General features: G+C 59.8%; 2 protein-coding genes and 1 long non-coding RNA gene across 3 annotated transcripts in view; 2 read left to right on the forward strand and 1 right to left on the reverse strand.

The window, feature by feature from the left end:
- The window catches only part of FCRLA (Fc receptor like A), a 5,550-nt gene extending 5,064 nt beyond the window's left edge, over nucleotides 1-486 (forward strand). The window contains exon 6 of the mRNA XM_023521499.1: nucleotides 377-486. Within this exon, the coding sequence (XP_023377267.1) occupies nucleotides 377-486 (110 nt within the window). The remainder of the gene's footprint in view (nucleotides 1-376) is intronic.
- A 1,399-nt stretch (nucleotides 487-1,885) lies between these two features.
- FCRLB (Fc receptor like B) lies at nucleotides 1,886-7,540 on the forward strand. The gene is made up of 6 exons (XM_023521494.1): nucleotides 1,886-3,157; nucleotides 3,580-3,600; nucleotides 3,882-4,136; nucleotides 5,568-5,834; nucleotides 6,296-6,571; nucleotides 6,723-7,540. Exons 1-6 carry the CDS (start codon nucleotides 3,127-3,129, stop codon nucleotides 7,130-7,132), a joined length of 1,260 nt encoding a protein of 419 aa, XP_023377262.1. The 5' UTR covers nucleotides 1,886-3,126; the 3' UTR covers nucleotides 7,133-7,540.
- A 230-nt stretch (nucleotides 7,541-7,770) lies between these two features.
- LOC111730261 lies at nucleotides 7,771-12,680 on the reverse strand. The gene is made up of 3 exons (XR_002776613.1): nucleotides 11,108-12,680; nucleotides 10,525-10,572; nucleotides 7,771-9,645 (listed from the first exon to the last, which is right to left on the reverse strand). It is a non-coding gene; the product is annotated as an uncharacterized LOC111730261 (long non-coding RNA).
- Nucleotides 12,681-12,734: the final 54 nt, after the last annotated feature.

Raw genomic sequence — 12,734 nt, forward strand, 5'->3', positions numbered from 1 at the left:
CTCCACCAGATGAGACTTCTTCTCAAGCAAATGCAGGACGTGCAGGCTCTCCTCGGTCACCTGGTCACGGAGCTGAGGGACTTGTCTGGCCACCTGAAGCTCGAGACCACGAAGGGTCGTGCCGAGCATGAGTGAACAGCCACCCGCAGAGTTGTCACCCCCACCCCCAAACCCAGCTCTCTCTACTTTCCTCTCCTCCCCCTCCCCATACACACACCCAGAACTGCCACGAGTTCCCAGTGTCTTGTTAGGAGGTCGGTGAGTATAAATAAATTCGTGCAAAGCGACATCTGGAGTTGAGCTGTAGGCGCATACTCTCTCCTGGTGTGACGTCATGCCCTGCTCTCGAGACTGGGGGTTGCCGTCTGCTGCGCAGACCTGAGTCTGGTGATCGAAGAGAAGCCATGGGCCGGATTTAAGGCAGCAGACTCCACCGGGGGCGACCCCCAGGCCCCCGCCCAGAGCACTTACGGCAACGTCCGGTGACGGTACTGGTTGTCACACTGGGTGGGTGAGGGGCTGCTCCTGGCACCTAGTGAGTGGAAAACAGGGTTCCTGCCACACATCCAAACACAGAGAGGACAGCCCCCACGAGCAGCTGTAGAAGCCCCTGCCTAAGGGGAGCGGTGGGGCTGGCGGCTCCGCCTCTGGGTTTACTCTGCCGCTGGGGTTTGTGGCACTTGTGGCATTAGGTACATGTGGAAGCTGGTGTCTCTGTCTGTAGGGGTCGGGACAGAGTCGGAAGGTAGCAACGCCCCGTGACATAATTAAAGCCAGCTGGGGTCTCTCCACAGGCCCCTCCGCGCTGGGGAATTTGTGCCTGAGCACGATGCTGTGGGAGCAGCGATCGTTTGTTTCAGTTACGTTGTCTCTGGACGATTTTTCTTGAAAAACACGCGTAAATCTATTTTGGTTCATAACAACACTTGCCTGAGCTCCCGCTGTGCGTTCTCTGCCGTGGGAGCCAGCCTGACAGGCGCCGCAGGGAGCCTCGGTCACTGAGCTGGCACACCTTTCAATAACGACCTCGGCCAGCGTCCTCCTAAATTACGGTGCCCGGCTGTGCCCAGCTGGCCACCTCGTTCTTCCTTTGTGCCGGTTCTGTGAGTGGCCATTCCAGACACACCGCAGGAAAACAAAGGAATACGGTCACACTGGAGGTTGAAGTGTGAGCTAACGAGGTGGCATCTGTGAAGCATGTGGCATGGCGCCCGATACACGCTAGGGCACTCGTGGAGAGCGAGCGGCGTCATCGCCATCGTCATCCCTGAGGACATTTATTCCCAGAACCCTTGTCAGATGATGGCGTTTTGTCTGGAAGTTAAGCTGTGATAACCTTTGGAGAATCGCTCCGGTAACCAGCGATCGCTGCCAAACGTCTGTGTGGCAAAGGGGCGAAGAGTTACGAATTCTGTGGGGAAAACGTCTTTGACGGAGATAAAGCTCCAATTTGGGGAAAATGTAGACGTCTGGAAGAAAGAAATGCTGGGTGGGAGAGTCTTCAAGCTGAATTCCGGGCACCGTGCCAGGAGACCCCTCCGAGGGTTCCGGATTTTCAGGGGGCACTGCACGCTTCCTGAATTTCTGGCATAAGCCGGCTTCCTGTGGAATGTGGTGCACAGGCCGAGGGCTGTGTCTGAGCGATGAGGAGCCAATCGAGTCAGCTGGCGTGGACCCGGGGCGGCTGGTGGGCATCACGTCCTTATCGCAGAGGTGGTGCTGGCCGGAAATCAGACTGTGGGTGATGTGGGGGCCCACACCGGCCCTGGGATGTGGAGGCAGGCGGGACGTGGGGTGCCCTGCTAGAGCAGACAGTTTACGAGCTCTGTGCCCAGGTCCGCCCCGCGCCCGCCCCCCTGGCCACCGCTGGCATCACCAGCTCCCTAACTTCCAAACCTAGGTCTCTTTCACCAAAAGCCACTCTCGAAACAGCATCTGAAGCGGCGCATAATGTAAGCACCAATCACAGTTTCCACGAGGCATTTGCATTTTTAACCAGGACTGGCACAGGAAGAGAAGAGAAACCGCCGGAATTCTCAGAGCCGGGCTATGGGCGTCGTCAGTGAGCAGGGGGAAGGGACTGTCCTCAGGAGTCCTCGCTGCCTGAGAATCTCTGCCCCCCAGAGTTCCGTGGGAAGGGGGCGCCTTGGACCAAACAGCTGCAGATGGGGACAGGAGACCGTCCAGGGAGACACCCTATCGGGCTGGAAACTTCATTAAGTATTTACACGAGAATTCAGGCTCCCCCTTGCTCAGGGCAGGGTCCTGTGACTCAGAGAGCACAAGAAGTCCAGTGGGAGGTAGGATCTGAGAGGCTTCTGAGGGGCTGATGCAGTGACTTCTCTGCCACAGGTGAGGTGGCTGGGGGAGGGTGCAGGGACAGACGGAAGGAAGGAAGAGAGACACATGCGTGTGAAGATGCCATAAGTTGAGGGCACCGCAGTGGGTGGGCAGAAGAGACTTAGGATTTCTGAGGGCTTGGGGTGTCAGGAAGGGAGAAAGACGACAGGCAAGCACATTGCGTTTCTCCCTTGCCTGGGACGCTGGAGTCATGTATTTCTGTCTGCTCATCTGCGGAGGGCGTGAGCGCAGGGAGCCTGGTGTCGGCCTCACTCAGGCCTCCCACCTGTGTCTGTCATCAGGGAGTGGGCAGAACAAAGGCCCTGGGGCACCTCGAGAACCTGAGGATCTATCTCCTCGACTGAGGCTTATGGGGCCAGCCGGAGGGTGGGGAGGACGTGGGATGGGAGTGGGGTGTCGATGGGAGCCTGGCGGTGAGTGGCAGGGTCACCTGCCAGAGCCTGGGGTTCCACGTGGCTCTCTTGGGGTGGCAGAGAGCACAGGCTCTGCTCAGCAGGCCTTCTCGACAGGAGCTGGGGCTGGTCTGAGATGGGAGGTTGCTTGTGGGGTGGGGCGGTGGGGCGGTGGGGTGCTTGGGACACCTGAGGGTGACACCCATCAGGCCCGTCACGTGCTCTCTGCAGTCCGCCATCTTCGGGAGTTAGGGGTGCGTGGGAGAAGCAGCAGTGCCTGCCCCAGCCGGTGGTCAGCAGCGGCCACCCCCTCCCCTGCCCCATCCCATGCAGCGTCTCCCCCGCCTGCTGCTGCTGCTGCTGCGGGTCAGCCATGTGGGCGCTGACGACCCTCCTGCTCCTGGGTGAGTCTGCGAGGAGGCAACAGCGGCTTGGGGCTTTGGCGTGGGGAGGAGCGCAGGCAGGGCGTGTGTGCATGTGAGCGTGCGTGTGCGCGTGTGTGCGTGTGAGCACGTGTGTGCCCGTGCGTGTGCGTGTGCGTGTGTGTGCTGCATGTGTGAGCGCGTGTGTGCGCAGTGTGCATGTGTGCCCACGTGTGCGAACACATGCGTGCGTGTGCGTGTGCGCCTGTGCCTGTGCGTGCGTGCGTGCTGGGGCGCACGCGATCCTCCGCTCGGGTCCCCTGGAGGGGTACAGAGGCAGGGCTTTCTCAGAGCCGGGAGATAAGGCGGAAGAGGACGGGCCCCGGGGCTGCCGAGTCTTGCCGGGCCCAGGGCGCCCGCCCCCCGCTCACGCTCTCCTCTCTTCGGCGGTTCTTGTCTGGCAGCTCCAAGCAGCGGACAAGCTGGTGAGTCTAGGATCCCTCTCTGGGTCTTCTGTGCCTTCTCCCCAAGCCCCTGAGCAGCCCGCTTGGGTCTCCCCGCCCTGGGCCACTCCAGGACAGTGTCTTTGCCACTGCTCCACCCTCCCTGTGGACCCGCTCGCTGCGGCCCCGGAAGTGGGTCCACGCCGCGCGTTGCCGGGGCTCGGGCTCGGGCTCGGGCTCTGGCCCTGGGGGCTGAGGATTTCTGAGACTGCCTCCCAGAGCGACCACTGGCGCCCCACCCTCTCCCCCCGCCCCCCTGCCAGCTGCTCTGGAGAAGCCCACGCTGTCTCTACACCCGCCCTGGACCACCGTCTTCAAGGGGGAGCGGGTGACCCTGCGCTGCGATGGGGACCGCCCGCTGGTGCTGGAGCTGCGGCCCGTCAGCACCCTGTGGTACCTGGGCCACCTGCTGCTGCCCTCTCACAGGGCGAGCATCGAGGTCCAGGCCCCAGGGGCGTATCGCTGCCAGACTCGGGGAGCGCCCGTCAGTGACCCTGTCCACCTCTCCGTGTCCACCGGTGAGTGTCTGCGCTGTGCTGCTGCGGGCCGCTCCCCTCCCTGCAGGAAAGCGGGGGCTCGAGTCTCTGGAGTGGGAAGGGGGGCTGCGTGGCCCTGTGCGGGAGATGCAGTGAGGCCGGCCCCGCCCCTCACCCACCCACACCCACGGCAGGCGGCAAATGCCCGCTTCTGTTTGTTTATGAGACTAGCTCTGAGGGCAGAGGCTGTGGGACCTGGGACACTGCTCAGAGAACAGAGGAAGCAGGAAACGTGCTACCCCCCCCCACCCCCAGCAGGCTACCTGCCGCTGGGGGACGACTCCAGACTGATGCGTCTCTGTCCTCCCATCGGCAAAGCAGGGACAATCACAGTAGCTGTGTCTTTGGTTGTTGTGAATACAAAAAAACGACAACATGTTGTTAAGGAAAAAGCAGCAGCTGAACAGAGCACGTGGTCAAGATTCTATTACAACAGGTACAACATGTGCTCAGGGGTCAACTAGGAAACTGGCCCCTGGGGATACTTAAAGGCTTTCGAAATGGGAGAAGAGAAAGTTGTCAGTCAGGGCACAGGACCGGGTGTATTATGTCATCTTGGCCCGCTAGGCCACAGTTTGCGTTCAGCGTCTAAGACCATCCCCCAGCGCTCGGACTGGCACTACCACGCGCTTCGCGTCCACGCCTTGCGTTTCTTGCTTGGACACTGACAGCGAGTACAGGTGAAATGCTGGCCACAGGAGACGGCGGGCACTGCTTGCAGACCTGGGAGTGCATCTGGGCTGTGGCTAGAACCTGCATAATTCCTTCTCAAGAAAACACCTACAGTCGCACTTGGCTCGTGCCAGGGCTGTGTCACTGTTCTTGGCTGTGAGGAGCAGGGTAAACACAGGTTCTGTGCAGGGTACCTGGCCTCTCGCGGCAGGGCAGGGAAGTTTTCTGGAGGACATGATGTCTGAGCCCAGGCCTGCAGGACAAGTAGCCCTCAGCGAGAACAGGTGAAGGGTCTCCCTGGCGGAGGAGACAGCAGGCGCCAGGCCCCGGCCCCTCAGAGCAGGGCGGGTGCCCCCAGCACTTCAGTTTGGCTGGACTGTCTGCGGGAGTGGAAGGTGGGGAGGCAAAGGAGCCGCTGGGCACAGGGGGTGCTGGGATGGTGCCGGGAGGTCCGGCGCCAGGTGGGCAGGCCCTGAGCCATCCCAAGGAGCTTAACCAGGATTCCGGTGGGCATTTGTCTTGGAGGCTGGAACCGAGTCTCAGGCGTCTTGGCCTCCCATTCCCTCCGCACGCCCCTCCTAGCACATCGGGCTGAGATTTCGGGGTGCCTGCTGCTCAGTCAGGGAGTGAGTTGACACAGAGAAGGAGAGCAGCTGGGGTGGGGGAGCAGGGATGCAGAGAGAACGGGGGACCCCGGGGCTGGACCTCGTCTTGGAGTGGGGTGTGTGGTGACTGTCGCAGACTGGCTGATCCTGCAAGTGCCCTTCGCGGCGGTGTTCGAGGGCGAGCCGCTGGTGCTGCGCTGCCGCGGCTGGTACGACAAGGCGGTCTACAAGCTGCACTACTACCGCGACGGGCGCGCCGTGCGCTTCTTCGCCTCCAGCGCCAACTACACCGTGCCGCAGGCGCGCGCCGGCGACAGCGGGCGCTACCAGTGCTCGGGGACCATGCGCATCCCGGTGGAGAGCGCGCCCATGTTCTCCGCCAAGGTGGCCGTGACCGTGCAAGGTGGGCGAGCCCTGGGGAGCTGTGGGTCAGGGACCGGGCGCGGAAAGGAGGGGAGGGTTTCTCTGCCAGACCGCCTGTGCCCCCTCCTCTCCTGCTCCGCAGTGAGGGCGCACCTGACCTGCAGCCTGCGGGGAGCGGGGGCGGGTGTCTCCCTACTCCCCCCCCTCCGCTTCTTACTCTGAGCGGGGACCCCATAAAGGGACAGCGACAGTGGTGGGGATCACTGTGGGACTGGGGCGAAGCAGGGGCAGCGACCACCTTCAAGGCGCAGCACCCGAGCTAGGTGCCGGTCGGGTGTGACCGGAAGTGCCTGGCCCCGCCCTGCCCCCTCCGAGCCGGCCCCCTTCGCGGACCCCTTTCTTCCCACCTGCGCTGGGCTCCGGGTGGGCGGGGTCGCGGCTGCGGTGGGGGGGGGGGCCCCGGCGCCAGCCCGCGCGTGAGCCCGCCGGCCCTGCCCGCAGAGCTGTTCCCGGCGCCGGTGCTGCAGGTGGCCGGCCGCCCCGAGGGCGGCGGCGTGGTGCTGCGCTGCGACACGCGGCTGCACCCGCGCAAGCGCGCCGCGCCGCTGCAGTTCGCCTTCTACAAGTACAGCCGCGCCGTGCGCCGCTTCGGCCCGGCCGCGGAGTACACGGTCCCCGAGCCCGAGGTCGAAGAGCTGGAGTCGCACTGGTGCGAAGCTGCCACCGCCTCCCGCAGCGTCCGGAAACGCAGCGCGTGGCTGCCGCTCCCGGGGCGCGGTGAGTGACCGTCTCCCGCACTCCCCGCCCGGTGCCGCCCACCCCGACTCGCTCCGGCCTCGACCCTCCGTAGCCAGGTCCCCCCACCCCCGAGCGGCCCGTCACCCCGCTGCGGTGGGACAACGCTCCAGCCGCCGCTCGCCGTTCGCAGGGCCGGCCCCGGACGCCCCCACCGCCGCCCCCCACCCGCAGGCCGCAGCCTGGGCGCCCGGGAACAACCCGCCTTCCTCCCGGAAGCCCCTGGGGTCCGCGTCGGGCCCGGAGGCCACTTCCATCCCTGACGCCACCTCAGCGGGGCCACAGGTCCCCGCGGGCAGAGCCGCCCCCGCCTGCGCCCCCCTCGAGCCCCTGGAGCAACCCGCGGGCGCCCCGGGACCCGACGTGGACCAGCTGCTCCGCGAAATGCGGCTGCTGCGAGGCCTCCTGAGCCGGGCGGTCCTGGAGCTGCAGGGCGCGCAGGCCTCGCCGGGGCGCAGGGCGATGCCCGAGCTCCACGCCCCGCGCTCAGCTGGGACCCCAGGCACCCCGGGCACCCCGGAGACCTCCCCTGCGCGGAGCTGAGCGGAGGCCACTGCGCCCTCTCCAGGTCCGTCCGTTTCTGTCTGTCCTTCCCGGCCCCCTGAGACGCGACTAGGCCACCTGTTTGCGGCCCCTTGTTTTGCTGTGGTTTTTCAGAAGCACATAAGGTGCGGTGGCTGAGGCTGTTTCTACCGCGTGCCCGAGCAGCCTGCGACCACAGAGGCGGGCGGTCTCCCGCGGTCCTTCCCCTGCGGCATCCAGGGAGGACGGGGAAGCCGGGTGTCCATCATGGTGTCCGGTGGGCGGCGGCTTCGGTCGCCTGGGCTTTTCCCGCAGCTCGCTCGGCAGGTACCTCTGCGCAGGCCATGGGCCTCCAGAGCACTGAGGACACTGAGCCTCTGGGATGTTTTAGGTGCAAGTTGTACTTATTCGTAATGGATTAAATGCTAACTGGAAACAAGGCTTTCAGTCCCATTTCTGATGAGTTTATACCCTCGCAACGCGGGGTTCGCCATGGTTTTAGAGGCAGAAGGGTTTTCCTCGGGCCTCCCACACCCCCAGGGCGTAGAGGTCTGGATTGGGTTAGACTCGGGTGCGCCTCCTGCGCCCGCTTAGCCGCGGGCAGGCCGTACTGGCTTTCGCCATAAATGAAACCAGTGGTACCATCTGTGTCCAAATCTTTATGAAGAAAGTTTAAGACAAATCCTTGAAATTGCCGAATTCTAGTTTTTAGCAGTTTTTTACTTCCCTAAGAGCCGTTCCGACGCCGGCAAGTGGTGGGGGACAAACCCACCCACAGGCCACCCTATATGCTGACTTCACTGACACCTGAACCATAAAAGCGAGAGGCTGTGACAGCTGCAGTTCCAGGGGTGTGCTCCCGTTTTCACGAGTCCCCCATCTGCCTTCCGGAGCTACCGATTCCGACAGGGCTGCTGCCACGTGTCCCCAGGAGCTCTTGTCCTCATTGGGCCCCTGACCTTCGCCAGCAGAGCTCCAGTGTCCAGCCCGAGAGCCCATAGCAGCTCCTCCCTCCCCCTCTACTTGCACTCGATAGAGGCCCAGTCACAACCCAATTTCCCAAGTCTTTGTGGACGATGAACCAGAGCGACATCCTTCATCATATTCTCCCCAGCATTATTCTTCACCATGTCATTACGGAGTCACTGAAATCACACAGGGAGGCAGGCAGGCGAGCACTCACACGAATGACTGCAACGTGACAGGTGCTCCAGGAAACACATGGGGTCCGGAGAAGGAAGCGGAATCAGCAGGGCTAGCAGCCCCACCCCAGGAGATGTACAAAAGATTGAGGGGCCGGGCCGCCACTGTTTCCATGGAGACATTCGGGACCCTAGCGGAGTCCTGCGAGGCATTCCGGGTGGTTAGAGAATTATGTGTGTTTTGAAGGTTGGGGCGGGGGTATTTTAGGGAAAGGCGGCAGGAGATGGACACGGGGAGTAGTAAGGGACCAGAACGTGGAAGCCTCGTTAAGAAGCCCCGCCTGCTGGCCTTTTGGGGTGGGTGATTGGCAGCCTCTTCACCCCGGCACCAGTGAGCCTTGCGGGAAGAGGTGCTCGCTTAAAGTTAGAAAGGAAGAATGGAGTGAACTGATCTCCGCGGCCGCGTGCTCATCCGCAGTGGCCATGGCCGGCCCCTGTCATCCAGTCCTGGCGCCCTGTGGCTCTGGCATCTGCTTCTCTGGCTCACCTCCCTCCCGAGACTGCCCCCCTCCCCCGTGACCCGCCCCAGCTGCACCCCTGCTGTTCCTCCCTCCTCGGGGTCTGTCCCCTGAGGCTTCAGCCACCCTGGCCCACACAGGAAGCCACTAGCATCAGTGCCCAGAGGCTTCGTCAAAGGATCTCAAGCCACAAAAAAGTCAGTTGATCATTTTGTAAGCGAGCAGAAAAGGGAAGTAGACGCTCACCAGGGAGGGAGAGTGGCAGCACCCCTCGCTCTGCCCCGCCACCCACCTCGCTCAGAACTGCAGATGCGAGTGGGGAAGATGAGGCCTCCGGGTGAGAATGAGGCTCGGTCTGGGGTCCATGGCCTCCATGCCCATGAGACCCCCACCGCCTTCAGCCCTGTCATAGACCCTGGTCTGCCTGGCCCGCACTGAGCAAACAGCAGTGAGTGTCAGGGGCCATCTTGCTGGCCACGCTCGGGGGAAGTGTCCTCACCCAGCTTCAGCCTGAGGTTCCTGTGTGCCCTCAGGGAACAGGGCCAGCTCCCCCGGCTGCTGGGGAGGGTCTCAGGCTCGCTCCCCAGCAGCACGGACGGCAGCAAAGTGCTGCGGCGCCCAGAGGGAGCTGCTTCTGCCAGCTTCGCTGTCAGTTCTGGGTCCCAGGCCCCTGACCTGAGCACATCCGGGCCGGGCAGCAGGCATGGCACAGTGTCTCCCATCGCAGAGTAGAGAGGGGCCTGGCGAGTCCCACGTGGCCTCAGCCGCACTCCTGGTGCTGCGCTATCCACCCCCGTGTCCCGTCTTGACTTTGTGGAAGGAGAAGACGCTCTGGTTCCTTCGCAGAGGGCTTTCCCGGGAGATGGAACCGGCCCTCCAGGAGAAGTCCAAGCTCCCTCTCACAGGCCGCCCTCAGGCACGAGAGCCTGCTGCCCCTAGACTGCAGCCACATGGCCACCTGCCCTTCCCCGGCACGCCAGCCCCTTCCGCCCTCCCCTACCGGCCTCACCCTCCGTGGCAGGCGGCATGGCCTCCTGAACCCAAACCCCCGCCCGCAAGGAGAGGGAAAGGCAGGCGCACGAGCAGATTCCCTCATTATCAGAGGTTTTAAGATGGGAGATGTGAGGCGTTTAGAAGCACAGAAGGGGCCCTGGGCCTGACATGGGGGTTCAGAAATCACTTCCTATAGGGGCGACATCTGCCAGTCTCTATTGATGGACTATTAGATTATTTCTAAATGTCTGCTGTTTTAAATTATACTGCAATGAATATTCTTACACCTACATCCTTCTGTACCTATTTAAATTTTTCTGGGGGATGAACTAGAAGTATAATTGCTCTATCAAAGGATGTCATGTTTTTAAAAATAGATATCATCAAGTTATCCATCAAAGAGATTGTACCAGTTTGCACTTCCGCTAATTATGCAGGAGAAAGCTTGTCCCCCGCCCCCCCCAGGAGAGCACATCATCACTTTTACTCCTTAATTAGACCAGAGAACCGCTTGACAATTATCCGCTGTTGAGTGCCCCCTGCCGGCCGCTGATGGTATGACAATACAAGGCTGGTCATTCTTCCTCGGTTCAGAGGAGCTGATAGCATTACAGTGACAGGAAGATGACTGTGGTCCCATCTCCAGACCGTAAGCACATCCCTAACACAGCCTGTGTTCTAACAGCCAGGCAGAGTCGCTTTGGACCTAGAGGTGGCAGGACTCCACAGGCTTGGGTTCAATGTCACTTACACTACTTACCAGCTGTGCAGCCTTGGGCAGGACACTTTATCTCAGGAGTTCTGTTTCCTGTTGTGGGTTTGCAGGATGTGCCATTGAGGAGAACGCCGAGAAAGGAAAAGCATGACCAAGTAAGCACACAATGGCTTTCAGGCTTAATTAGAAGTGAAATTTTTAATAAATCCTAAGTCACTCTTAGGATTGACTTAGGATTTATTAGGACTTATGCATAAAAAGGAAGATATACGGGAAATAAATTGGGTAAGGTATTTCTAAAACTTTCAGAGTTTTCTCATTCCTGTAATGTCCCTTTTCCTGTGATAGGCACCAGTAGGGCTCTGCGGGCTGTGTCCCTGTCACCCTGTCCCATGCCAGGGGACGTCTGTGGTGTCCTTTGCTCCACTCATACCACCCTCTGTTGACCAATTTTTCCTTGAGTCAGAAGGGGAACTGAGAACACAAGCCGCACATCACAGCCAGTTCCTCCTGTGTTTCTCAGAAGAGCCACCGCACAATGTGATATGTGCAAATGCTGGGGGCTCGGTTGGGTCTGTGGCGCAAGCTGGCCCCACACAACAAAGGTGCATCCACTCCATTCACTCACCTCTGGTCCCAGCATTTGTGGAGCTGAAGTTATTTCCTCAGGATCCTGACAACGGAGAAGGAGGACACATCTTCCCAAAGAAGCAGACTCGGCACGAATAAGTGGACTCAGGGGTGTGGTTGTCGCAGCGTAAGTGGTTAGGATCCGTCTTTCCCGAATTCCTCAATGCATCCCGCTCAGTGACGCTACCCTGCTCATCAGCTTCCTAGGCAGGGCGCCTGTAGCACCCACACCCACTCAGCCTTCCGCCCTGGCCCCTCCAAGCTGCTTCTGGCGCAGCGGTTCAGCTTGTGATGTCTTTCTCCCACTGATGAGACGTGCTGATGAGTTACATCTTACCAGGACTCTGCCATCATTACTCCTAGTTTGCAGACAAGAAAATGGAGAGTTAGAGAAACCATACAACTTTCTAAAGGTAGCTGTTCATTGTTGGCAGGCCCCGGGGCCAGGCACAGCTGGATTCAGATCTAGGTTTTCTCTGGCTTCAGACTGTGCCACTCAAGATGGTGCCACATCTAAGCTCACCACTCTCCAGGCACCCACGTTCCACACATGAACACAAACAAAATATTAGAATTATATTATCACTCATTTAGATCTTTGTCCAATATTTTTATTTGGGGGCCTCAAAGGATGTTTTATGTGTATCTTCATAACCATCCTAGATCTCAGGTCTCAGACATTTACCGACAGCTGATTGAGTGCAGGGGGGCCTGGGCTAGGGACAGAAAGAGGAACTTGTCTTGGGCCCGTGATAGGGAGCTGATGGGGCAGAAGAGGGTAAATCCCCCTGCTATTGCTCAGTAAGTGTTCTGAAAAATGAAAATGATATGTATTTATGGAAAGTATTTTGAAAGATAAAATGATAATCATATATGTGACCGTGGCCAAAAGTCTTTGAGAAACAGCCAAAGGGTGGGAAGTCTGGGGGAGGTTCAGACCATGTTGCGTAAGATGGGTGTCTTCTTAAAATGCAAGCCACCACACCTGTGACGATCTCACAGCATGTATAAGGATTTTTGCATAATCCATATTTATCAAGGTTGTAGGTTTGCCGGTGATAAAATGAACAGATAGACTGTGCCTCCGTGTGTGTGTGTGTGTGTGTGTGTCTGTGTGCCAGTCCTAGGAGGGCCCTTGTGCTCTCCGTGACAGGAAGCAACCCAGGTCCCTCTCTAAAGTCAGCCTCGCCTGGTCCGAGCGCCCTGCGTTCCTTCAGGACCCTGTTCATGTTCTCCATCTCCAGGGAGTTGCAGGAAAATGCATCTCGGTGGAGGTCAAATGGCGCCACCTAGCGGCTAAGAGTGCAAGCACAGAAATCTACGGAATTGAGGCGTTTTTATTCTCCCAGTTGCAGGTATTTACTGAGCTGGGCTCCGCAGGTGCTCAGTAAACTCAGATGTGTCGACTCCCGTCCTTGAAGGAGCTTGGAGTTACATTTTAGGGAGCTGAGGAAGGGAAGCTCACTTCCAGCAGGAAACCAAGAAAGCTGAGAGAACGCTTAGGGCACCTTGATAAAATGTCCAGAGATGAGCCCTTAATAGTTTTCTTTTTCCTTTTTTCTAGCATGTAAATATCTATAATTATGAGCAGTGAGTAACTTTAATAATACTGGTCGTGAAAAATA

This window comes from Pteropus vampyrus, unplaced genomic scaffold, assembly GCF_000151845.1.
Source record: "Pteropus vampyrus isolate Shadow unplaced genomic scaffold, Pvam_2.0 Scaffold304, whole genome shotgun sequence".
Taxonomy (NCBI): domain Eukaryota; kingdom Metazoa; phylum Chordata; class Mammalia; order Chiroptera; family Pteropodidae; genus Pteropus; species Pteropus vampyrus.